At 39.4% G+C, this 27,515-nt stretch overlaps 1 protein-coding gene and 1 pseudogene across 3 annotated transcripts; both read left to right on the plus strand.

Annotated features, from left to right (window-relative positions):
• The first annotated feature begins 5,166 nt into the window (after positions 1 to 5,166).
• On the plus strand, positions 5,167 to 8,474 carry LOC131302507 (uncharacterized). Of its 3 annotated transcripts, XM_058329178.1 has the most exons (4): positions 5,167 to 5,482; positions 5,606 to 5,695; positions 7,215 to 7,429; positions 8,067 to 8,474. In XM_058329178.1, exons 1-3 carry the CDS (start codon positions 5,400 to 5,402, stop codon positions 7,360 to 7,362), a joined length of 321 nt encoding a protein of 106 aa, XP_058185161.1. In that variant the 5' UTR covers positions 5,167 to 5,399; the 3' UTR covers positions 7,363 to 7,429; positions 8,067 to 8,474. The 3 variants fall into 3 exon arrangements, 1 of the variants encoding a protein (XP_058185161.1); XR_009191763.1 differs by lacking the exon at positions 5,606 to 5,695; XR_009191764.1 differs by lacking the exon at positions 5,606 to 5,695 and having other exon boundaries at positions 5,319 to 5,409.
• Positions 8,475 to 12,504: 4,030 nt separating this feature from the next.
• Positions 12,505 to 27,119, plus strand: LOC131303209 (uncharacterized; annotated as a pseudogene).
• The last annotated feature ends 396 nt before the right edge of the window (positions 27,120 to 27,515 follow it).

A 27,515-nucleotide genomic window follows, 5' to 3' on the forward strand; every position in this document is an offset into this window, starting at 1 on the left:
CAGTTTTGATTCGCACGGATCATCTTTGATGTATTCTAGGCACGATTCGTCAACTTTATATGTGGCCTCTCACACTTTTCGATTGCAATCCCAGAGAAAATGAATTAAAACTATTTACTACATCACATGCGCCTCAGGCGCATTTAAGTTGCGGCCCAGGCGCATAGAGGTTTTCTCTCTTGATGTGCTGCGCCTCAGGTGCATTTACGCTGCGCCCCGGGCGCACTTTGTTAATTCTACCTAAATCGTTCATCTTGTGCGTTCTTGTCATTTGGGACTTCTTGTTCGCCATTCCTTGAGACTTCTAAGCTTCCAAAATAATGTTAAACTTCTTGCAATCGGCTTTGACAAATTATGCACAATCATGGAAACTTTGAACCCATTAATTAATATGGAGCAAACATCGGGATATTACACTTCTTGACAATCAAAATTCATGAAAAATGGTAGAAAAAGAAGACTAGACGAGTCTATCACGTTTTTAGACGGATGAAGTATTAGCGAACGAGATATTACCGATGAGGGAGAACGTGATACTCCTTCAATCGTCCATACGAACGGAAGGTCCAAAATCGAGTGTTCAAACCTACCTTAAAGATAACATTTCAGTCAAAAAGAAGGCATTGAATGAAGTTTTCCAAGTCCGCTAGAGCATTGAAGCAAGTTGGAAACAAGGTACGGTCTAATTCAACTACATTAGATATAGTACAATGAGAAGTAAGCGACATCACTCTTCTGTCATGCTTAATAAGAGAAGCTCGTAAAATTTTCTGTGGTTTTAACCATTTGTCCGGTCGTTAACTTCAGGGTCCCGGAATTAGTCGAGTTGCACGCAAACTCGCTCAGGCATCCAGTTATAGATAAAAGGAACAATGATGTTATAATTGCTGTTGAAATGGTGCATAGGACATTAGAGTCACTGGCTGTTTGCTTGAACGAGGGCTTTTAAATGGTTGAATTAGATTGCTTTTGTAAATGTTTGATCCAATTCTGAGTCACTATCCTTAATCTCATGACTGATCTCTATGTATATCAAAAAAATTCACATCTCTTGTAGGAATTGTAAGTTGATGCGCCAATGCACCTCAGGTGCAATTCGCGTGCGCCCAGGCGCGACCAGGTTTTTCCCCCTTGATTGAGGCGCATTTGATGTGCGCCCCAGGCGCAACAGAGGTCTTTCTTCTGGCTGGCGCACTATGCTCATTGGCACTTCTTGTTCGCAATTCCTTGACATTTCTTAATGTCAAACTTTGTACAATCGGTTTTGCCAACGTACAATAATGGAAACGACTTAATACATCCCCAAAAATATAGAGAAATTGACATAACAAAAGCATGTATGACAGTCAAATGCGTGCATTTTGACTCGTTTCGTGATGTGCTTTGGTCCATCAATTAGCTTGCCCTCCAGGCTAACCTCAACTTCTCTTCTAATTGAAGACGAGTTAAACAATATAAGGAAGTGGTAACTATCGTGAATTTTGAACTAGAACTCGTGAATTTTGAACTAGAACCGTAGGAGCAGAAAGGATTTAAATTTGTCCACTTCGGCTTGCAAAATCGTGCAAATTCGTCGATGAGCTCATTCACTTGCTAGCCACAAATTATGCTCTTCGATCTTTCAATGACCCGCCATTTGCTGACCCGATAATCTTTTGCAAGTCATTAACAACATAGCCAAAAATACTTAGCAGTTAAGCCCAAGTTGAACATTGGGATATTGCACTTCTTCACCATCATAATTGTACGTGTAATGTGAAAAAACCAATAGATCGGGTCTATCACCTCTCTAAACAGAGGCAGTGCCACGCAAAGGAGACATTATTGATTGTGACAGAGAATTCAATATTCCTTCAATCGGTCTTACAAGGAAGGTCCACAATCGTGCGTTCAAGGCTACTTTAGCGCGCTTAAATTTCGTTGAGGAAGATGGCTGAGGGATGAAATTTCCAAGTGCATGCATATATTGGAGCACTGAAGCAAGTTGAAAAGAAAACAGAGTCTCATTCAACTATGTTAGACCGCTTAGTGCTAAGTAAGCAGTATCATCGGTTCTATTTTAGAGCTCCAAATTTTTCTTGGTTTCCAAAACCGTTCTGGTGGTATTTCCGAAATCTTTCCAATTGCCCTTGTCATTTTAATCTTTGGGGGATTAGTAAAATTTTCTTTTGCCGATCAAAAAAAATATTTCTGAAATAGTTTTTGGTAGTATTCTGGCATTCCAGGACACATCTCTGTTCAGATTTTTGTCATGACTCCGTAGCACTGCTGATCTGGGAAAATTTCATGGCTCACGGAAAATCTGCTCATCAGGTTTGGATAGGTTTTTAACCACAACCAATCTCACAAAATAGTTTAAAATGATCGCAATAGTAAAATCAAGTGACGTCACTTCAGAAACATAATCTCCATTTGATGCACACATCCCTACTTCTAGGATACTCGTTCATTCTGTAAGAGTGTCCACAAGGTTCATAGGGCTCTCCAACCATTTTATCATCAGGATTCACTTAAAGTGAGACTTGTGGTGACCGGTGAGGGTGCATGAGAGATAACAAAGGGAGTGGAGCTCTGAGGGGTGCTCCTCAGGAGAATTTTTTTTTAAATGTTATTGCATATGATCCAATAATAGTTAAGTTTCTCTCAATTCATGTGTAAACAGAATTTCCCATCAATCTGAATTCTAAGAAACAAAATTCTCATAAGCAGAAAAATGTCATTGCAGTTTGCCTCAAAAGTTCGGTCAGAAAATTCTTAATTATAAGTTAGTATCTAAATTAATATATTTACTGGTCAATAGAAAACAACATTATGCTTCCAAACAACATAAGCTTTTAGGATAAGTATTTGTGACTTGACAGTATCAGACTCTGGTTGGAGAGGTTAGGATTCAAATCTCTCTGTTTGCATTTTTAATTCTCTGTTTGAAACGTGCTTCTCCCGGTCGTACTCTTTTCACTCTACTCCCTTGGTCGAAAAATTTTTCCGCTCTATCTGCGTATATTTACATCTTCACATGCAAGACGAGATTGCAGATAGGAGAAAATGTTGAACTTTATCAACATTAATTGTTGGATCCAATTTCGAATACTTAATTTAGACCTTTGAGATAATTTGTAACAACACATTCCTTTCACACATACATAATGTTGATTATGTATTTTTATTAATGATCTTGAGGTTTATCCAAAGGAGACCACCTTGAAGTACAGGCTGTATATTCTATCAGCAAACACAAGGTAATGTGGTAGTAATGCCGCAATGAAGGGGAGACAAACGGGAAGAGGAAATGTAGACAACAAACTATTCTTGCATAGATTTGGTTACACAGACCGCATTCGGTATTTGGTTAAATTTCTTTTCTATTTCGATTCAACATGCATAGGATATATTCTCCCGCGAAGTATGACATTAAATTATCCTATGGGGCCGAGCTATTAGACATAACTTCTAGCCCGATGGGATTACATATTATATAGGACACGTTTGATTGTCGAATTAATTTGAAAAAAGTTCGAAACAGATGGAAATAAAAATGGAGATTGAGGGACATGTGCGGTCCATGGGATAATAGATGAGATTACCAGTACTTTGGAATTAGGACGGAGAATGAGATGGGAAGTGCCGATTTTTTTTGTTTACACCCTCTATCGACAGGCAAGGAACTACGATTTTTTTTGTTCCTGCGACGACCCAAGATCTACTGCCCAATGCTCTTTCGGAGTCTAAACAACATACCCAAAAATACTTATGCGGTTAAGCCCAAGTTATTTGATGATAAGGGGTAGTCCATTATATTCCCATTGAAACTTCTAGCCCATGAATATGGAATGAGCATTGGGATGTTACACTTCTTAACCATTACAATCGCGTAATGGTAGAAAAAACACTAGATCGAGTCTATCACATTTCGAGAAAGATGCAATACTGGAAAGGAGATGTTATTTATGATGAGGGTCGAGAGAAGGTTCACAATCGAGCGTTAATTCAAAGCTACCTTAGCACTTATTTTGTTGAGGAAGACCGTGACGGATGAAATCTCCAAGTGCATACAGTAGAGCATTGAAGCAAGTTGAAACAATGTAAGGTCAAGTTCAACTATGTTAGACGTACGCAAATCATTGATTCTTCGTTTGGAGCTCTGATGTTTTCCTTGTCTAGCCCTTTGGGGAGGACGAAGCTCGACAAATTTTCCTTGGTTTCCAAAATCGTTTCTGTTGGTATTCTGTCAATCCAAGAAACTTCTCTGCTTGGATCTGTGTCAGTACACCGTAGCACTGCTAATATATGAAAATTTCGGTATTTCTTAGCATGTCAAAGAGCAATTCTGCAATGGTGTTTATGCCAGTTGCAGGAATTTGTTCTCCTCCAAAATCATGGGCTTTAACCCAATCTAGATATACCTCTCTAAACATCTATGCTAGAAGATGAATCAGGACTAAGTTCTGGGGTTGCTTTATAACAAAAGTATGCCCTCAAATAGAACAAATACAACGAAATTACACTTTTCAAGTTACTGAAGCATGAAAATTCACGTTCTCTATAAAGGAATCTTCGAACTTGCAAACTGGCCCTGTTCGTTGGGTGCTTGTTCCAAGTACTTCACCAAGGTCTCGAATTTGAGACTTGACATCTATCAAAGGAAGGTAAATAAATAAATGAATCTTCTTGACTCCAAAGCCTTGGTAGCTTGGATCAGAAGAACTTGAAAGTAATTTACTTATAGAAACTAACAAGTATGCTTTGTAACTCAAGAGCTTCTCTATTTTAGAAATTCATGGCTCACGGAAATCTGCACATCAGTTTTGGACAAGCTCAACCAAAACAGAATCGCCCCACCAACTGCATATGAGAAACAAATTTCTAATGAGCAGAAAAATTTCAATGTACTTATCCTCTAAAGTTTCAGTCAGAAAATCTATATAATAAAACAGAGCTGTGTTTGAATCCAAAAGACAACCAACGCTCTAGATTTATCCTCATGTCTACATAAATCTCTACCCTTCATTCTACTATGGCATTTTTGTAAATATTTGATCCATCCAAGAGTTATCATAAATGGCATTTTGGTAAAACTAGGATTAGATTTCCAAAATTTGAAACGTAGAAACGCAGACATTCTGTGAAACCCTAACCGTATTCCCATACCTCACCCTCCTTCTGTCTCCCTCTCTTCGATCGCTCTCCTAGCTCCACCGACTGGTGCGGCAAGCCACCACCGACCGGCGCGCGATCAAGAGCAGCATCACCTTCCTCGACACCTCCGATTGCTACAGTTCAGACACCAATGAAGTACTCCTCCGTAAGGTGCTCTCTCTCTCTCTCTCTCTCTCTGTACCTTCCATCTTCTGATCTACTGGGTGGCAGCTCTTATTTTTCCGACTGCCTCATCTACCACCATGTATTCAAGTAAGCCAAAATATTCCCAAACCGGAAAGAGCAAATCCACCCACGCATTATTTTCGAGTTCAATTGATCTAAGGTAAATTACTAAACCTGGTTAGCATTATTGGAATTCCAGATTAGGGTTTTTATCTTGGATTTGAATTTGGTTTTCGAATTTGGCTTTTAACCTGTTTAAAAAAACTGCGGCTGCAAACTGCAGAGTAATGGGTTTTCAAAAGGAACGAAGGGTTGACAAAAGTGTCGGCGGTCAACATCAGAACTTCAGGTTGGCATTCCGCCAGCAAAAGGGGTACATTTATCTATAGATATGTATTGATACTTATTTGTCTTTATAGTGTAAAGGCCATTATCGAGTCATTTGATTCGAGCAGCTTATTTTTTAAAACTTAAAGCTTCAAAAACTTGGATTTGGCTATGGGTGTGTTAGTAGGGATGAGTTGGGGGAAGCAAAACCATTAAGTGATTTGTTTCAGGCATTGGGCGAACCATGGTGAGCTTAGGGATGGTGAGGAATTAGATTAAAAGCTCCACCTATGGTTGATGCTTGATTTTTTTTCCACGAATAGTGTTATGAATTTTGTGCTCAAAGCCAGTTAAAACTTCCATATCGGTGATTTTTCCCTTTCTTATATTTTGTTATGTCAAATTTTTTTTTATCAAAAATCTCATGTGGTGTCGTGGGCCTAATTTAAAATTTTCTTTTGTTATTATTCTCTTTTCAGGTACTATTCTTTTACGATGTGGTGATCTGTCGGAAAGTCCTAGGTGCTCATTGGATAAATTAGGCCCTTTACTCCTTTAGTTTTGATGATGTTATGAGTTTTGTGGATTGGAAAAAACATTCACGTATACTGTACTTAATCAAAAGGCGGACAATCAGTTCCACTTCAGTCATGATTAGTAGGCGGCGGCGGAGGGAGTTCTCCGGCAGCAGCAGCGGCCAAGTGGTTGTTTCTTTAGCAGCAATTGTTTAAGCCCAGAGGTGTGCGGTGTGGATTTTCGATGGCGAGTCTGAGTGTTTGCACCAAACGGAGCAAGTACTACGATTTTTTCCTCTCATCATCATTTATTTATGGAGTTCAATTCTTGCTTCATGTTTGATTTCATTTGTCTAAATCCTTGGTATTGTGATTCAGTTGTGGGAAACCATCAAAGGGAACTGCATTTCAATGAGTGGGTGACCCTTCATCGGTGATCGGAGCAAAGGTTTTACGCCTCTCTCTCAACCATCTATCTTGAACTGCATTTCTAAAATTCTAAAATTCATAGTGCATGCTATAAATCAAACTGTTGATACTGTTGAAAATTCATAATGCATTCTAAAATTCATACTGTTCTGATTTGTGGAACTTGACTGACTACTTAGTAGCCATTGTTTCATACTTGCGTGCTTGATAAGTTATTTTCATGTTCAGATTGGTAAGCCGTGTGGGTCTGGAAAAGATGCATATGTAGTGTTTGTTAAAAAGCCTATATGAAAGAACGCCAAGATAATGGAGAGCAAATTGATTCTTTTGGGAGCAAAATGTTTTTGTTTCGTGGTTGTTAGGATGTGATTAGTGGCGAAAGTTGTGATGGCAATACCAATTTAGTTCCATGACATGAGCCTCAAAACTATTTTTCAATGATGCAGTTTTTGCGATTTTTATGGATGAGAAATGTTAAAAGCTGAAAACTATGACCACATTTAGATATGCATATCAAATATGTGGTTCATGTATTGAAATTGGTTCTCCTTCATTCATTTTGTGATAGATTTGTAGATGGATGATTTCTACATTGAACCCAAAATTTTATCTTTCGTGCAGGAAGCGACTTTTTAACACACGTCTCCCCCATCCTCCACCCACACCACCGCTCACCTTGCCCCTGATCAAAGACAAAGAACCTCCCCTTGTAGCAGTAGGCCCGTCCACCGATGACCACCGACATCATCCCATCACCACCATGGAGTGATTCGGCCCCTCTTATTTTCTATCCTCCATCTCCTCTAGTGAAATCACGGCAACGATAACAACCAGGGGTAAAAACGTGTACTCATTCAGTACCTTTCTTATTCTTTTGGTCAATCCTTAAGTTGGGTTTCTAACATGATTTTTAATCTTCATAAGTAGAATTCATGTTTTTGTTAAACTTTGCATTCATGGTGTATAGATGAAAACTGAATAATTAAGATAAGGCCCATTCCTTCTTTTTATTCTTTACATGGCTTTTAGTTCACTATCATGAACAATTAACAAAAAGAATTATGGGCCTTCAGAAATTTATTTGGTTTGTTATTGGCTTTTACTGAGGAGTTTTACTGATAGTTTCTCTGCTTTATTTAATCCCTTTTGAATACCTTGCCTTCCAGCATTAGTATCAAGTGTGGCATGCATAATGGCCTTTGTAATGACCATTGGGTTGAATAGTTGTGTGAATTGAAGAGGCTATTTGTTTCGAGAGAGTATTAACTGAGTTACTCAAAAACTTAATGTGCCCATATGAGAAAACTTGAAATGGACGAAGAAATAGAATAAATCATTTCTCAAGTTCTTAATGTGTCCAATTTCATTTGGGCAAAATTTTGATTTGGTTTTAATTGTTTCAGGTGTGAATAAATCATTTCTCAAGTTCTGAACTTAATTGCATAATGTAGTTCAACGTATTTTATTTTTCAGATGTGGAGATATGGAAGGTTTCGAATGGGGAAGGCATGTATAGGTATATTGGCTATGAGGCTGCCCTTTTTGATGGCACTTAAAAAATGCTTTTTGAAAAACTGGTGATTCTACATTCCAATAATTGCATATTGTGGTTCAACGTGAAATTGAGTACTTGCAATGCTCCAAGGGTAATCAAGAAGTTGTTGGCTTTGGTGGTGTGCTTATGGATGACAAAGGAGCATGGAATTCAGGAGTGCATCCTCGGACAAGGAGAGACTCAAGTAGAAATGGAGATGGATTTGCTGCAAGTAGTGAATCTAACCAAAGAAAATCCAGTTCCTCATTGCCCTCATAGGAATCTGATTGAGAATTGTCAGATTTGTCGTAAGAGCTCTATGAATCACACTCCACAATAGGGGAACAAATTAATTAAGTGACTGATGTTCTGGATTATGTTGGCGAGACTCAATGGTGGTGTTAATATGAAACATTCAATTGTGATTTCCAAAAGGGAAATCTTCTTGCAGCTAACATTGTAGTGGCTGAATGTGAGAGGCAATGCGGCCTTTATGCGGTTCCTGTCATTTGTTAATATGAAACACTCAATTGTGATTTCCAAAAGGGAAATCTTCTTGCAGCTAACATTGTAGCGGCTGAATGTGAGAGGCAATGCGGCCTTTATGCGGTTCATGTTATTTGTGTACATACCAAAAAATAATAGACTTGGTCATGTCCCCTTTGAAGTGTAACTAAAATGGGCATGTGTTTGTTTTAGTCTTATTGCGTGTAATTAGTTACTTCTTGCTATGGTCATTGGCATCAAAATGGGAAGGAGAATGGTTAATAGAACATGTTTGTCATTGGTAGTTCTTTTTTAATAGGCAATGTTATGATTTTTACCGTCATGCAGTCTCAAGGGAGAGCCCGGTGGAATCAAGTGGGGTACTTTTTTCACTCTCATGGTACATAATTTGAATAAATGGACCCTATTGGAAGTTTATTTAAGAAAATGACTTATAGGAGATTTTGTCTTTATCGGTGGGGTGGTAAATTCCAGAAAAATGGCAATTCGATTTTGTTTTTTCCAAAATGTGTCGCGCCGTGCCTGAAAATGGCAATTCGATTTAGTTTTTTTCAAAATGTGTTGCGCCGTGCCTTCAGGCACGGGCATTCGCTAGTACATAATAAGTCAGTATCCAAACTAAAATTTGTTCCGGTGAATAGAGTGGAGACACGCAAACAGCACGGATTTTTTTGGTTAAATGGAAACTTTCAAAGAAACTAAAATATATATACTCCTGGCCGCAAAGAATTACTAGGATTTTTAAAATATATATACTCCTGGCCGCAAAGAATTACTAGGATTTTTTCACACACCTTCGATCATAACTTCTCAAATAGTGACATGCAATAAAAAAGCAAATGAAATAATGGATGGTGAATATTTCCTGAATCCTATAGCACATGAATTGCAGGCATGTAGTCCATCAATTTCCACATTTGGGTGGTGGATTCCACTATCTCATGCTAAAAAAAGAATAGGAATCGAGTGAAGAAGAAATGAACAACAATAGAGGCAACTATGAGTTGTTCAAATGCTTTTTCTGGTTATTCATTATAGTTTTTAATTTATGTATATCATTTTTGCTAATCTCAACTCACTAGGTAGTGGATAATATAGACTTAATAACAAAAAAATTAGATGTATTATGAGTGTCTTGTGGGGTTGTTTCTTGGGATGAGAAGAACAAGAAGTTAGATACATTTCTTAACTATTGAGATATTTTACAATGTTTTGAGATCATAACAGTAGGCCACCATTATCGCAGAGTGGAAGTGTGGTGGTAGAGGTCGTGAAGTGAAGGTGGTGTAGGTGGTCAACTGATCATGGTGGTGGAAGGATTGTGTAACGGCAACATTGTTGGTGGCAGAGGGGTGGTGGTGCTCCCATGATCTTTTTAGTGGTCTGTTTTCTACCAATTTTTCATAAACTAAAACTTCCGGGGGCTTTGTTCGTTTGCCATTTTAGTTTAATTTTAGTTTTGTTTTCCAATCATTACCCTACTACTTTCTCCAATCATTACCCTATTTTTTCAATTATTACTTTCACATCTCTCTCTATCTCTCTCCAATCATTACCCATATCTTCAATCATTACTCTATTTCTCTCTCCACCTACTACCAAAACTAAACTAAACTAAACTCTCAACCAAAGACTTATTTTTATGTCTGGATTCTACTATCTTTTAGTACTTTAAAAACCCTCTTTATCGATATATAACAGCTCTTTATCCATTTTAAAATAAAGGTGATGCCAACGTTAGTTACTGGAACGATTTGCTTTTCGACTCACTAAGGGTAAAATAGTCATATCATTTGGTATACAAACAATATTGGATCCGAACTACATAGGTTAAAAAGTAGACTCAACAAGTTTTCTAACGATTCAAACTTTGCGAAAATCAGAGTTCGAAAGTGTTCGGGAGAAGCCCGCATTTTGACAAATTTTTGATCTTCAATGCGCATGAGGCGCATCTTATTGCACCCGGGGCACACAAAATGGCGCCTAGGCGCGGCACCCCCAAGTGTTCGGGAGAAGCCCGCAAACTTGCCAGTAAGAACCCCGTAATTATTCGCTAGTCAAATTGGCAGAATTAATGTTCACTGGAAGTAAAAGAATTGGACTTGGACTTATGTCTACTAGGTGGGCCCAATGGTTCACAATCAGTTTGACTAAATGGTGGGCCTCTGCCGCCCCTGTAGAGGGGAACCCAAACTTTGGAGAAGTGTTTTTGTTTGGGTGGCCTTTAAAGTAAAGGACACAGTTTTTTTTTTACTTAGTGCCCCATGTGGAAGACGATATCAAACTATAGCAACATTTGAACCATCTGTTAAATACAGTAGTTGGAGAATTTCTTGTCGTCCTATTTTGAATAGTTAACAGTCCAGTTTAGTGGTATTTATCATGGAAGTGGGCGGACTCAACTCTTTCAGTCCTTAATTTACCAGTACAATCCTGTTTTCCATATGATGTACCCTGCTTTTTGGTGGAATTAAGGTTCTATTTTGATTGGATTCTTTTCATTTTGAGTTTTATACCCTAAAATACCTTCACATTGGTCAATAAAATGTCGAACTAGATTCTGGTCTCAGCGGCTCGGCGGCCACATGGTAGTGAATTAATGGGTCATGCTAGTGAAGCAACTTACAAGTTTTTCATGGAGTAACTGTTCATGTACCATGGAGGGCCGATTTGTGTATCACCGACCATTGCTTTGTTCATTTACAGCGAATTTGAGTATAACTATAAGAAAGCACATGAATTAGCCCTTTGTTTCTAAGAAATTACTGGATAATAAAAACTTGCATATGGGGATAGTGTGTGTGTAGGCTTTCTTTCAATTGTTTTGTCTGCTTTGTATTCATTTTTTTATCCTCAATGAAGCATATAATAGGGATTAGTTGTATTTTCAGAACTTTATCGATGCTATTATTTTAACTCCTTGCAGTTTTTATCGAATAGAAGTCATGAAGGCTCATACATGAAAATAAGTATTTTGGCCCAACCAAAAGATGAATGATTGATACTCCATTATTATTCTTAAAAGGGCAAAGTATGGATTACTTCCCTATGATTTGGTCATTTGGCATGTGAACTCCCTGAGTTTTACTAATGACCAATTCGTCTCCCTATGGTTTTGGAGTAAAGTACAACTCTAATTCCGTTAAATGGAAAATGCTGATTGACACTCGTACTCTTTTACTTTTTTTGGGATAAGTTACTTCTCTATCTGTTCTCTCTGTATCTCCTTCTTGCATAAGAAAGTAAAATTGACAAAAAATAATTCAATTACTTTTTTGTTCAATTATGTTTGTCCAACTGGTTCATTTTACGGTATGTTTTTGTTTGGAGTGCCTTTACGCACAGGTCATGCACTACTTTAAGATAGAGAAGAGAAAGAATAGATGTATACCGATTTATTCTGTTCTCTATTCTCGTATATTAATGATTAGAGACATCAACTGGCTTGAATTAAACACTCAGTAATCTCAGAACAATCATTCTACCACCACACCCAACTATACACCCAATCACATACCCATACTCACAATAGAAGTGGGGCCCGCACACACTACACACCCATCCAGTGTGTGTGGGACCCATCCTTATTGTGAGTGTGGGTATGTATTTGGGTGTGTAGTTTGGTGTGGTGGTAGAATTATTGATCTCTGAAACCATCTCTCACCGTAAAAAATATTTCCATCAATTGGCTACGAAGTCTGCAATTCAAACATTCTCGAAATAATAGCTTCCTTTAAAAAGAAGTCCTATTCCAGGTTATGTAAGCTTCCTTTAAAAAGTCGTACTATACCCTTTCGATAAAGCTCAGGTGCAATTATATATTCTGTCACATTCTAGTGTTTGTTTTCTCTGTTAGTTTACCAAGGTAAAAATGGCCGGAAATGGAGGAGGGCCGGCGATTGGGATTGATTTCGGAACGACTTACTCGTGCGTGGGGGTTTGGCAGCACGATCGTGTTGAAATTATAGCAAATGATCAAGGAAACAGGACGACACCATCTTATGTTGCATTCACCGATACGCAGCGTTTGCTCGGCAACGCTGCGAAGAATCAAGTCGCTGTGAATCCTACCAACACTATTTTCGGTATGTTCTAAGCTCTAAATATTCCAGCTATTTTCATCCAATTAAATTAATGCATAGTCTTTTGTTGCTTCTATTGCACGTTTCGTGCCTCACTACAATGGTTTAACACTTTTGGGGACGACTATTATTTGTTAAAAATTTGGTGGCTAAATACATTTGGAGACCACATTCCACCGTCAAGGCAGTCATGTAGAAAGCGCCGTCAGAAAAAGATAAAAAGAGGCTTTTAGCAACAAAATTTTGTAATCGTCTCCAGAAGTGGTCTTCTAGAGCTGGAACTGCATTTCGCGAGTTCTTTCAGCAAACAAACAAAGGAAGATCAAATCGTCATCCGAGGTTAGGGCTTTCGAGAACATGCATTGATTACATTAGTAGAACATCAAAAAGATGTTTTGGGAACGTATCTGTATCCAATCAAGGAGAGAGGTTGTCGAAAGATCGAGTGGAGAGTAAGCGATCTTTTGAGACGATCGTCTAGGGCTTTTGACACTAAATCACATTTTGGTTGAAAAGAGAGTGATAATTTTGGATACTAAAGACACTTTTGGAGTCCAAAATAATTGTCCTTAAAATTGTCTCCGAAAAGTTAATTTCTTGTAGTGCCTTCTACTGTATGGTGGTGTTATTTCTTCATTAATCTATGCCAAACAGTGCCTTCACGCGCTTTAAAGCCCGCTACATCTCAATTATGCATGTTGTTATGTAATAGATAATTTGGCCTACCTTTTTTTTTTGGGACTTTTATTTGTCTTTTCTGATTTTTTGTAAGATTCAAGTTAAATATTTTAGATTATTCATTCGTTTCGACGAGAGAAGTCTAAAAAGTAACAAAACTATGACTGAAACCAAAATAAATGTTCACCGAAGACGAAAAAGTTTGAAATAGTTGTCTTTTTTATCTGTAGTGTTGCCTTATTTGAACCTTTTTTTTGGTTAATTCTGGCTCTACCTTAGTTTTACTAAAGAGTTATCCAATCGCTTGATTTTCAAAATTGTAGAAGTATTAAGGTCTTTACCGAGCTACTAATGTCTTTGATAATTACGCAGATGTCATGGTTAGTTTTCTCATTCTGAGTTAGTTTGAGTAGTAGCTGATAAATATGTGCTATGAGGAGACAATTCATTTATTCGTTTTCCCCTCAATTATCAAAGTTACTTTATTCGTCCTTTCTTTTATCTCAATTTAGCCAATCTCTTTAGAATTTGATCATCATTGCTCACTGCATCTTTCATGTGTAATACCAATAGCGCAAATTGGATATTGTCTTGTACGTAATAACCTGGTTAGAATTTTTAGTCTGAAGTTGGACCGATTTGAATTCGCCATTCACTTAGTTAAAATTTTTCTTTTGGGCAAATTTTAGCTTGACCCGCTTGTACTTTGAGCAAGTTTCTGATGCACCCTTTGAGCTTTATTTTTACAAATTTTCACCCCTTGAACTATAGAACAAAGTGAAAAATGTTAACCTTGCCGTAAAATATAACCAGAAAGTGATATTTTCTCTATTGGCAATAATTTTTCCTTCAAATTGACCATATAGCACTTATTTACTGTTGACAAGCTTTTATAACTCCAATGTAAGGCATGTTAAGAGCAAGTTTACCAGATTCGGTAAAACCCACCCCGTAGCTATTGTGGCTAACCAAAACCAAAAATAGAAGCTACAGTAGATTCGGTAAACACAAAGGGAGAATACATTTTGCTACAGTTCTTCGCTTCTTTTACAGAAGCACTGTTCATCAGCCACCCATTATTTTATTGGTTTCCTCTCTCTCTGCCTTTCTCCTTCCCCACGAGTCCACGACTTCACCTGCAGAATCCCTCACCATATCACCTCCTGAAAACAACCAAGGGAGAGGTGAACTGATCTGTTTGGTTGCAATCCGTCGCCGCCGAACCAGCACGCCGTTGTCGCCGTCAAGCTCACCTCCTTTCCCTCTTTCTCTCAATCTGGGTTTCAATTGACGTTGGTCTTCAACGGAGGTGTGATGTCGACTTTCAATGGCGAGGTCTGGCGACCTCTATCTCACCCAGTCCGGTATTGTTCTAGGGCTTCAAACCCAAAGTGGGAGGAGGAAGAAAAAAAAGAAAAAGAATGATCTTTTAATAAAGAATAGGTAAAATAAATAGGATTGGTGTGGTGGTGAAAGAGATGTGAGTAGGTAAAATGAAGAAATTGCACTGTTTATTAGCATTTTTACCTAATAATTGGTAAACTTGCTCTAAGTTGCCAGTTGTCCCAAAAGCTTAAGCTTTTAGGAAATGAGCCCAATAATGTATATTAAGCTAAATCTAACACCCTCTCTCATGTGCAACCTAGTCTTGTACGTGGAGATGAAAATATTGATACATACTGCGAATAAATGCAAATGGGAGAAACATATTGCAAACAGAGCCAGTTGTCCCAAAAGGCTTAAGTTGTTAGGAAATTGGCCCAACAATATATATCAAGCTAAATCTAACAAGGCAAGGTAACCGACTTGTCCAAAAAATGTGGGGGGTTGCATGGACTTGGCAAAACAATTCGATTTGATGTTTATGAAACAAATGAACTAACCAATACAGTTTTGAATTTGGGAATAAATAAATATTCGTTAGTATAAAGCTGAAAGGCAACTAGTTCCTCTCCATCGCATTCTGGTATTTGTTAATCAGCTAATGTATTTCTGTGATTTTTCTGCTAGTTTACCGAGGAAAAAATGGCCGGAAAAGGAGAAGGGCAGGCGATTGGGATCGATCTGGGAACGACTTACTCATGCGTGGGGTTTGGCAGCACAATCGTGTTGAGATTATAGTGAATGATCAAGGAAACAAGACGACGCCATCGTATGTTGCATTCACCGATACTCAGCGTTTGATCGGTGGTGCTGCGAAGAATCAAGTTGCTGTAAACCCTACCAACACTGTTTTTGGTATGTTCTGAGCTCTAAAAATTCAAGCTATTTTTATCCAATCACATGCATACTCTTTCAATGCTTCTACTCCATGCTTCCTGCCTCACTGCAATGGTTAATTATTAACACCTTTGGCGACTAAATTTATTCGTCCATAAAAGTAAAAATTATGTGGCTGAAAACATTTGGAGACCATATTCCACCGTTAATGAAGTCGTGTAGAAAGTCCTGTCCATGAAAGTTAAAAAGAGGCTTTTAGCAAAATTTTGATTTTGTCTTCAGAAGTGATCGTCTAGAGATGATTGTCTAGTGCTTTTGAGGTCTCAGTTAAAGAGTTTTGCTTGGGTTGGAGAGACAGAGTACTTTTCCAGACTCTTGATACTTCAAAACTAAAGGAAAAATTGCCAATCGAAATAAACACGTTTTAAATCGTAAAATGTACATAACACGTTTCTCTAGTTGTATTCTCTAAAGGGCCTGCATAATCAAATAAGAAACAGGAGCTGCTTGGGACAAAACTTTAGAAACTAAAATCACATTTTGGTTGGAAAAGAGAGCATGATATTTTTGCTCCTAAAGACACTTTAGGAGTCCCAAATAACTTTCTCTTAAACTTTAATTTCTCGTAGTGCCTTCTATTTTACAGTGTGCCAAACAGAGCCTCGCGCGCTTTAATACCCACCACATATTAATTATGCATGTCGTTTTACCAGGCAGAAGTATTGAGTGGTCCTCCAAAAAAAACTGGTTGATACCCTTTTGCAATTTTATCCCTTACTCAAGAAATATCAAAGTTTTTTGTTCATATGGAAATAGATGGAGCAATTTTACTCCCACTTTATTTTTTATTCATGCTAATAGTAGATAATTGGGAGCCCCTAATTTTAAGTAAAATTTGGAGGTTCAAAGCTCAAACTTGCTTGCCTTGCCTGAGTTGCCTCAGACGACCCTTCCTAGATCACACTACTGCTCGAATTTAGGAAGAGGGTAATGTGATTCCTTTTGAAACAATGTCCAATCTAGCGGCATAGATTCATACATGTCCTATATCAGCATATTACAATGTTATACCCTTTTTAGATCTTTAACAGATGCTAAGCGTCTAATCATAAGAAGGTACAGTGACGCTCTTGTCCAAAGCAACATGATGCTATGACCGTTCAAGGTCACACCTGGCTCAGACGACAAACCCATGATAGGAGTAGTATACAAGAACAAAGAGAAACAATTCTCCACGCGCCGAAGAAATCTCCTCCATGGTCCTCGTAAAAATGAGAGAAATAGCAGAGGATTACCTCGGCACCACAATAAAAAATGCTGTCATCACTGTCCCCGCCTACTTCAACAATTCACAGAGACAAGCCACCAAAGACGCCGGAGTCATTGGCAGTCTCAACGTCGGGCAGATAATCAACGAGCCAACTGCTGCCACCGTTGCTTATGGTCTTGACAACAAAGCCGATAGCACCAGTTGGAAAAACGTGCTCATATTCGATCTCGGGGGTGGAACATTCGACGTCTCTCTACTAACCATTGAAGAGGTAAAATCGAGGTTAAAGCTACTGGTGGGGATACGCATTTGGGGGGTGAAGATTTTGATAACAGGATGGTGTACCATTTCGTTCAGGAATTCAAGAGGAAGAATAAAAGGATATCAGTGTAAACCCAAGAAATTTAAGGAGGTTGAGGACTAGTTGTGAAAGAGCTAAGAGGAATCTTTCGTCGACAACTGAAACTACGATCGAGATCGATGCGTTATATGAGGGGATTGACTATTGCGCGACTATTACTCGGGCCAGGTTCGAGGAGCTGAACATTGACTTGTTCAAGAAGTGTTTGAAGCCAGTGGAGGAGTGTTTGAGGGATGCAAAAATGGACAAGAGCAATGTCAATGAAGTCGTTCTTGTTGGTGGGTCCACTTGGATTCCCAAGGTCCGGCAGTTGTTGCAGGATTTCTTCAATGGGAAGGAGCTTTGCAAAAGCATTAACCCTGATGAGGCTGTGGCTTATGGTGCGCCACAGTTCAGGCCGCAATTTTGAGTGGTGAGCAAAATGAGAAGGTTCAAGATTTATTACTGATGGTTGATGTCACTCCACTTTCCCTCGGTTATGAAAATATGAATGGGAATATGAGTGTGAAGATTCCAAAAAACACCACCATTCTGACAAAGAAAGAGCGGGAGGTAACTACTTTCCAAGATAACCAAACCGGTGTTGGCATTTACGTCTTGGAGGGAGAAAGAACTCGAGCCAAAGACACCAACTTCTTGGGCGAATTCACGTTGGATGGATTTCCTCCGGCTCTTAGGGGTGTCCCGGTTATCAATATCTGTTTCGATATCGATGCAAATGGTATTCTGAATGCATCTTTAGAGGACAAAACTACTGGACAGAAGAAGAAGATCACGATCACAAGGGGTACGCTGTCGAAGGAGGAGATTGAGAAAATGGTGCTGGAGGCCGAGAAGTACAAGTTGGAAGACGAGGAGCACAAGAAGAAAGTGGAAGCGAAGAATGCATTGGAGAATTACGCTTATGACATGAGGAACACCATTAAGAATGAGAACAATGTCGCAAAGATTCCTCTGGCTGACATGAAGAAGTTTGAAGCTGCGTTTGAGCAGGCGATTCAGTGGTTGGATGGGAACCAGCTTGCGGAGACGAATGAGTTTGAGTTCAAGATGAAGGAATTGGTGGGGCTTTGCAACCCTATAGTTGCAACGATGTGCAAGGGCGCTGGTGGAGGATGGCCATTCTTTCGGTGGTGGAAGCGGGGCTTGACGTATGATTGACCAAGGTTATTATGATGTTCCAATCTTCATTTTGAGGATTTCATTCATTCCTCTGTCATTGCTTGCAACTAGATGGTGAAACCATGAAAGTGTTGTGAAGATCTTATCTTCGTTTGTTGTAGCTGTAAAATTTTGGGATTACTACTCTTCTCTCAAACCAATCTCTGTAAGTTTTCTGGTGGGATTGCTAAAAACAATATGAAAACAACTAATATCCAGAAGCTAATTCCTTTCAGGCTAATCACGAATTGTAGTCAAGATACTTATCTAGTAATTAGTGAATTGAAGGGAACTGTTAAGGCTATTCACACTAAATATCCAACAATGTTGAGATTTTCAGGGAGCTTGAGTCTAAATAAGAGTAATGAGAAATTAATCATGTAGATATCGGTTGTGAAGTATTCCAAAGCAAGAGTTTTTATCAGTTCCACGAAGAGCTAACCTAAGAGCAGAGTGAGAGGAGAGAGAGAGACTTTTTTCGAGAGGGACAGAGTGAGGAAAGAAAACTGGTGTTCGAGTTTTGACTCTGAAAGTGTGCTCAAAGGTAGACCAAATGAGTCCATTATCGATTGACGGTCAGGATGTCCAGTTTAAGATCGGGGGGTTCAGATCATCCAAGGTATTGATGCCGAAAAACCGATTTTGCGGCATTATCGTCGTTCCCCGTTGTCTTAAAAGGGAGGTCGAGTAGTTGTGTGTGAAATCACAGAAGGTAATAAGTTTTCTTGGGCTGGACAATATTGGTGGGAAAAGAGAAACATTTAAGATAGTAATAGTGAACATAGAGAATATAATTGTTCACCATCCGTATATACGAATTATTCTCTTCCCCATACACACGGTAGTACGGTACAACGAAAACTGATGATAATAAACCGGCGGGAATTAAACATACTCGAAATACTCCATAGCTTCCCTTTAAAAGGTGTCCCATTCTACAGAGCAGCACCCATTAGATAAAGCTCAAGTGTAACTATCTTCACTCTCTAGCATTCTATTTTCTGTAATTCTGTGAATTCTTTCTGTGTGGTTATCGAGGAAAAATTGTCTGGAAAAGGAGAAGGGCCGGTGATCAGGATTGATCTCGTAACGACTTACTCATGCGTGGGGTTTGCCTAGCTTTGTAGTCCGTAGGGTATGTGATTCCCTTCTGAAACAGTATCTAAACCAGCGGCAAAATTTCATGTTTTGTATCCATTTTCTGCGTTGTTATACCCTTTTAGATCTTTAATAACACATTTCTCTGGTATCTCCTAAGTTGCTGAAATTTTGATTTTTCAAGATACTAAGCGTCTAATTGGAAGAAGACACAGTGATGCTACTGTCCAGAGTGACATAAAACTATGGCCATTCAAGGTCACATCCAGTCAAGACGACATATGCCATTTACTTTCTTTAAATTTACTTTCCAACCATTTGTTATATATTGCATAACATTACTTTCTACATGTCACCTTGTTAAGGCAAGAGAACAAACACACAAGCAAAAAGAAACAAGCAATCGAAAGAACAAGACACGCGATCTACGTGGTTCCAACTTACGCAATTTGCCTAATCGTACTCCAAAGGATGTTGAGGGGGTTTACTATGATGTAAAGATGAACAACGTTACAATGAGAGGCAACCCTAACTTTGCTTTTATAGTCCAAGCAAGTTAGCACACCAAAAAACCAAAAAAAAAAAAAAAAATGTTTCTTGGGTCCCGCTGGTCCGGACCAGCTTTACCTTTGGTCCGGACCAAAATTTCAGCAGCTTCAAAATTGAATTCTGTTTGCGGTGGTCCGAACCAGTCTCATGGTGGTCCGAACCAGGGTCGCAAAAACTGATCGTCTTCACATTCTAACAATTCTCCCACTTGAAGACTGATCAACGGCGCTCCCCAAACTTCAATGGTCGTCAACAAACACCATCTATCATCAATGCCCACAACACCCATCTCCACAACCTTAAGCTTGGAGACCAACTGAAGCTTCGCACAGCTTTAGTTTATCAACAATCACAACCGTTGTCAACATATCCGCTGGATTCTCCGCACCACGGATCTTGTCAAGTATCAACTGTCCATTATCAATCAAAGAACGGATAAAGTGATACCTCAATTGTATGTGCTTTGTTCTAGAATGAAAGGCCGGATTCTTGGAGAGGAAGATGGCACTCTGACTGTTAATGTGCAACACTCCTTTCTCAGCCGTCTTCCCCAACTCATCCAGAAATCGTTGCAACCATATCATCTCCTTTTTCAGGTTCCGTGACTGCCACATATTCGGCTTCTATAGTTGAGAGAGCAACAATTTTCTGCAACTTAGAGCCCCAACACACAGTTGTACCACCCAAAGTATACGCAAACCCGGTAGTACTCTTCCGACTATCCATGTCACCTGCCAAGTCTACATCAACATAACCTTGCAACTTCAGGCCAGCCCATGTGAAACACAATGAGACATATGTAGAACAGTAAAGCTACAGTTCCCGAAGGCCAAAATCCCGATCGGAATCCCAATGCCCCACCGGGTACATTCCGGCCACCGGACGGCCGATCTGAGCCGTCCAAAAATTCTATAAAAAAAAATCAAGTGGGCCTACATGAGAATAAACGGCATCCGACGTGTGTAGGTGGCTGATCCAAGTACTCCATTTTTGGCCGATCCAAACACTCGATCCAAACACAAAAATGGATTATTTGGATCGGCTATCTACACCCGTCGGAGCCGTTTATTCCCGCGTACACCCACTCGATTTTTTTTTTAGAATTTTTGGACGGCTCGGATCGGCCGTCGGGTGGCCGGAGTGTGCCCGGCGGGGCGTCAGGATTCCGATCGGGATTTTGGGTCGGTAAGGGTAGACTTTCCGTATGTAGAACCCCTCAAATATCTCATAATCCATTTCACTGCTTCCCAATGCTGCTTCCCTGAATTACTCATGTACCTACTCACTACTCCCACCGCATGCGCAATGTCAGGATGTGTGCAAACCATAGCGTACATAAGACTCCCTATCGCTGATGCATACGGAACTTTACCCATGTAGTTCCGCTCCTCGTTTGTCTTCGATGACTGATCCTTGGTTAGTCTAAAATGACTAGCCAAAGGTGTTCCAACATGTTTTGCATCACCCATGCTAAACCTCTTGAGCACCTTTTTGATATATTCGGCCTGTGATAGCTTTAAAGTCCCCTTTGCTCTATCTCGGATTATTCTCATCCCAAGGATTTGCTTAGCCACTCTCAAATCCTTCATTGCAAACTGTTTCGACAATGCCTTTTTCACTTTGTTAATCTCCCCAATATAGACCATGCGATAAGCATGTCATCAACATATAGCAACAAAATCACATAAGACTTGCCAAACCCCTTGGTATAACAGCAATGATCCGCCTCCAGCTGTTTGAACCCATTGCTGCACATGAAGCTATCAAACTTCTTGTACCATTGCCTCGGAGCTTGCTTCAACCCATACAGGCTCTTGCTCAGTTTGCAAATCATCTTCTCATTCCCTTTAACTGCGAAGCCTTGTGACTGATGCATGTAGATGTTCTCCTCCAAATCCCCATGGAGAAACGCAGTCTTCATATCCAACTATTCCAAATGCAAATCCTTAGCAACAACAATCCCCAATACCAACCGTATTGTCATCAACTTCACAACTGGAGAAAAAATATTGGTGTAATCAATCCCTTCCTTCTACTGAAAGCCTTTGACTACTAGTCGAGCCTTATAGTGCTTGCTACCATCGTGCTCTTCCTTCAATCTGTAAACCCACTTATTATGAAGAGCTTTCTTACCGGCTGGCAATTCTGTCAACTCCCACGTCTGGTTTGTCAACAAAGAGTTCATCTCGTCTTTCATGGCCAACTCCCACTTGATTGAACTCTCATTCTGCAAAACCTTGTCATAATACTCTGGTTCACCAGCATCAGTGAGCAATATGTAGTACAAAGACGATGAAAAATGCTGTGGTAGTTTGCTAACCCTGGAAGACAACCTTCTGACAGCACTAGTTGGCATACTCATCTCTCTTACGGAATAACAATCTCTTCATCTTCCTGGCTGCTGTCTGGCACAAAACCCTCAGATAGCTCATTCAAATCGATCACATCCTTCCTTTCAACCTCTAGCACAGAATCAACCTATTCTGTCCTATCATAACCTGCTCATTGAATATCACATTTCGACTTCTTACAATCTTTCGATTTTGCACATCCCAAAATCGATAGCCGAATTCCTCATCGCCATAGCCAATAAAAAAATATTTATTAGACTTAGCTTCCAATTTATTATGAGCATTAGAATCAACATGAACATATGAAACACAGCCAAAAACTTTAAGAAATGAAAGGTTTACCTCCTTTCCTCTCCAAACCTCCTCGGGCAATCTGAAATTCAAAGGAACCTATGGTCCTCGATTTATCAAGTAAGCCGCAATGCTCATTGCATCAGCCCAAAAAGTTTCTGGCAACCTAGCATGCAGCCTCATGTTTTTTGCTCGCTCATTTAGGGTCCTGTTCATGCGTTCGGCCACACCATTCTGCTGTAGTGTCTCCGGAATGGTTTTCTCCATCCTAATCCCGTTAACAGCGCAATATTCCTTGAACTTTTTGTACTCATACTCACCTCCATTATCTGACCTTAGACATTTCAGTCTTAGGCCCGCTTTATTCTCCACCAAAGCTCTCCACTTCTTAAAAGTTTCAAAGGCATTAGATTTATTTCTCAAAAAATAAACCCATACCTTCTTCCTTGAGTCATCGACGAAACTCATATAGTATCTTGACCTACCAAACGATTCAACAAGAGCGGGACCCCACAAATCTGTGTGGACCAACTCCAACTTCCTTGACCTTGGAGTCCTGCAATTTTTCAGAAAGTTAACATTCTTCTGCTTCCCAAAAACACAACTCTCGCACAAGTCAAATTGAACCGATTTCAACCCTGGAAGTTTACCCTTGGAAAGAAGTACTTTCATGCCCTTTTCACTCATGTGACCCAATCTTTGGTGCCAAAGGTCTACATCACAACTTGCAGTAGCAACTGCAACTATATCCCTTGTGCTCTACATCATGTACAACGTCCCTATCTTGACCCCACAAGCCACAACCAATGCTCCCTTTGTAATCTTCCACTGATCATTGAGGAATGAGATTGAATGACCCTCTGTATCTAGCTGTCCCACAGAAATCAAATTTCTCATCAAATTCGAAACATGCCTGAATTTCTGTAGTGACCATAAAGACCTATTCTGTAGTCTGATTCAAACATCTCCCACACCCACATTATCCAACGCCTAACCGTCAGCCAAATACACCTTCCCAAAATTACCAGCAACATAGTTCTCGATAATTTTTTGGTGTGCAGTGGTATGAAACGAAGCTCCTGAGTCCAACACCCAAGAGTCTATCGGACTATCAACTGAAAGAAGCAAAGCATCCTGATTTTCAGTAGCAACACATTAGCAGAATCGTTATTTTGCTTTTTCGGCTGCTTACAGTTTCTCCTATAGTGGCCCATCTTGTTACAGTTCCAACACCGAACCTCATGTAGAGGGGTCAAAGACCCACTCCTTCCCTTCCGCGACCTCGACATTCCTCTATTAAAATCTCTATTCTGGCTCCTACCCCTAGTCTCGGTATTCAAAGCGGAACCCAAACTAGATGGATAAGATTCTCCTGCATCTCTCCTACGAACCTCCTCACTCAAGATTAAATCTCGAATGTCATCGTATTTTAGTTTCTCCTTGCCAGCGGAGTTGCTAATAGCCATTCTCATACCCTCCCAGCTATTGGGTAACGAAGCCAAAACAATCGAGGCATGTATCTCATCATCAAACTCAATTGAAACAACAGACAATTGATTTGTAATAGTATTAAACTCATTAAGATGGTTGGCAACTGCAGCGCCTTCCGACATCTTAAGATTAAATAACTTCTTCATGAGATGTACCTTATTGTTCGCCGAGGGTTTCTCATACATACTTGATAAGACCGCCATCATATCCGCAATGGTTTTCTCCTTCGCGGCGTTGTTGGCCACCGATTTTGTCAACGTCAAACGAATAATCCTCAATACTCTCCTGTCTAGGGTTTTCCAGTCTTCATCTTTCATCCCTTCCGGTTTCTTCCCTTCCAACGGTGCGTTCAAGTTTTTCCAATACAGATAATCCTTTCTTTGCATCTTCCAATATCTGTAGTCTGAACCATCAAACTTTTCGATTCCGTTTACTTTTCCTTCTTCTCCTGCCATCGATGCTCCCACTCAACCTGGCTCTGATACTAATTGTTAGGGCAAGAGAACAAACACACAAGCAAAAGAAACAAGCAATCGAAAGATGAGGGCCAGGCTATTTGCAACTGCGAATTTGTTATATGTAGCCACTTCATAAGAAGGAATCCAAAAATTTCCTTTTATGAATTGGCTACCTGTAACAAATTCGTAGTTGTATTTAACAGCACCCAAAGATGAACAACGTTACAATGGGAGGCAACCCTAACTTTGCTTTTATAGTCCAAGCAAGTTAGCACACCAAAAAACCCTTAAAAAAAACGTTTCTTGGGTCCTGCTGGTCGAACCAGAGCTTTACCTTTGGTCCGAATCACCTAATAAAACTAGTAGTACTGCTCTACAAAAATCCGATCAATTCGAAAAGCTCCTTAATATTATTTTTTATTCAATTTAGGGAAGGCAATAAATTCTTTCATAGTTGACATAGATTTTGATTCTCTGTTAATTTGAAAAAAATGAGCGCTCTTCATTTTGGGTTAAATAGACTTACTTCTTCTTTTTTTACCTATTATATCACCATATTAAATTAGGAGCAGCCCCCAATTTTAAATAAAATTTGGAGGTTCAGAGCTCAAACCTTACTTGCCTTGCCTAGTTGCCTCACATGGCACTTCCTAGTTCTCGTTGCATGGTGGTTGATATTTTGTTTTTTTCAGATGCTAAGCATCTAATCGGAAGAAGATACAGCGACGCCACTGTTTAGAGAGACATGAAGTTATGGCCTATGGTCAGTCACACCTGGTCTAGGCGACAAACCCATGATAAGAGTAACATACAAGTACGAAGAGAAACAATTCTCCGCCGAAGAAATCTCTTCAATGGTCCTTGTAAAAATGAAAGCAATTGATGCAGATTACCTTAGCACCACCATAAAAAAATGCTGTTGTAACTATTCCTGCCTACTTCGACGATTCTCAGAGACAAGCCACCATAGACGCTGGAGTCATCGAGGTCTCAACGTCATGCGGATAATCAATTAGCCAACTGTGGCCGCCATTGCTTATGGTCTCGACAACAAAGCCAGTAGCACCGGTTAGAAAAAGGTGCTCATATTCGATCTCGGGGGTGGAACATTCGACGTGTCTCTATTAACCATCGAAGGGGGTAAAATTGAGGTTATTGCTACGCGTGGGGATACACATTTGGGGGGTAAGGACTTTGATAGTAGACTGGTGAACCATTTCATTCAGGAATTCAAGAGGAAGTTTAAGAAGGATATTAGTGGGAACCCTAGAGCTGTAAGGAGGTTGAGGACTTCTTGTGAAAGAGCAAAGAGGACTTTGTCCTCGACACCTGAAACTACGATCGAGATCTCTGTGTTATAGGAGGGGATTGATTCTTGCGCAAAGATTATTTGGGCCAGGTTCGAGGAGCTGAACATCGAGCTGTTTAGGAAGTGTATGGAGCCAGTAGAGGAGTGTTCGAGGGATGCAAAAATGGACAAGAGCAATGTTGACGAACTCGTTCTTGGTGGTGGATCTACTAGGATTCCCAATGTCCAGCAACTGTTGCAGGATTTCTTCAATGGGAAGGAGCTTTGCAAAAGCATTAACCCTGATGAGACTGTGGCTTATGGTGCCACAGTTCAGGCCGCTATTTTGAGTGGTGAGCGGAATGAGAAGGTTCTGAATTTAGTACTGGTGTTGGATGTCACTCCACTTTCCTTTGGTTTGTGAAAGCTTGGTGGAGTTGTGGTGGTTTTCATTTCGAGAAACACCAAAATTCCGGTGAAGAAATTAAGAGCAAAGTAATTGGAGTACGACCCAAGATTACCAAACCTATGTTTTATTTGAAGTCTTTGAGGGAGAAAGAACCCGAACCACAGACAACAACTTGTTGGGCGAATTCACATTGACTGGAATTTCTCCGGCTCCTAGGGGTGTGCAGAAAGTCAAAATATGTTTCAACTTATTGACTTATTTTTGTTTTTATTAAAAAAATTATGAGTTTCGATCAAAATTTTTTACTTTTTCGATTCCTTTCGTCGAGACGAATCAATAAGTCACAAAAATTTGATGCAAAACAAACAAATGCAAAAAAAATTTGAATAATGACAAAAAAAAATAAGTCACTCAATTTTTTAATCCAAACCCACCCATAATATTGTTGTACAAACTGGATTGTTCAGCTAGGTAGTGGCGGCTCTAGGAATTTGAAGTATGGTGTTCATGATTTACCTTAGCTCTACTAGTTGATCTATTAACCAATGATATATGTACAAAATCTCATATAGTTGTATAAATAATGCAGTAAAAAAATATAACCTCTATTCTAAAAAAATTAACGTCCAAGCGAAATGAGAACTTAAATATATATACTATTTTTTTAACAAATATTTTTTTTGAAAGTTGTTGCGTTGTAGACAGTGTTTTGAGAATGGAGATGGTAAAATTTTACAGTTGTCCTAGACGAGTTTTTATATTTTGTGCCAACGTTTAACTGACGTATTAATTTATTAAAAACCTTTTGAAAGAAATTGTAGCGAGTATATTGGGGCCGACCTTCTCGAAAATATGTTGTTCTATTGCGGTCTTAAATTCGAAGAATATTATTCAAGTTAACGGGATTTGCAACGTAGTTGAGTTTTTTTTTAAAGCTTTGTCTATAATTTTATAAGCTAACTAAACAAAAAAAATATAGTTATCGTGCGAAATGTGATGACCCGAATTTTTTACATTGCCTCAAATAAATACATCTCCAACAATTACAAGTCTCCAGCAGAAGTATTCATGGTGGGCCTAAAACCTCCAAAATGATACAGATTTCTAAATAATCTCTAAAACTAAATCCTTCCAATACTCCAACTTGGGTTCCCACTAACTTTCTCTGCAGCTG

The sequence above is a fragment of the Rhododendron vialii genome, chromosome 10a, assembly GCF_030253575.1.
Source record: "Rhododendron vialii isolate Sample 1 chromosome 10a, ASM3025357v1".
Taxonomy (NCBI): Eukaryota; Viridiplantae; Streptophyta; class Magnoliopsida; order Ericales; family Ericaceae; genus Rhododendron; species Rhododendron vialii.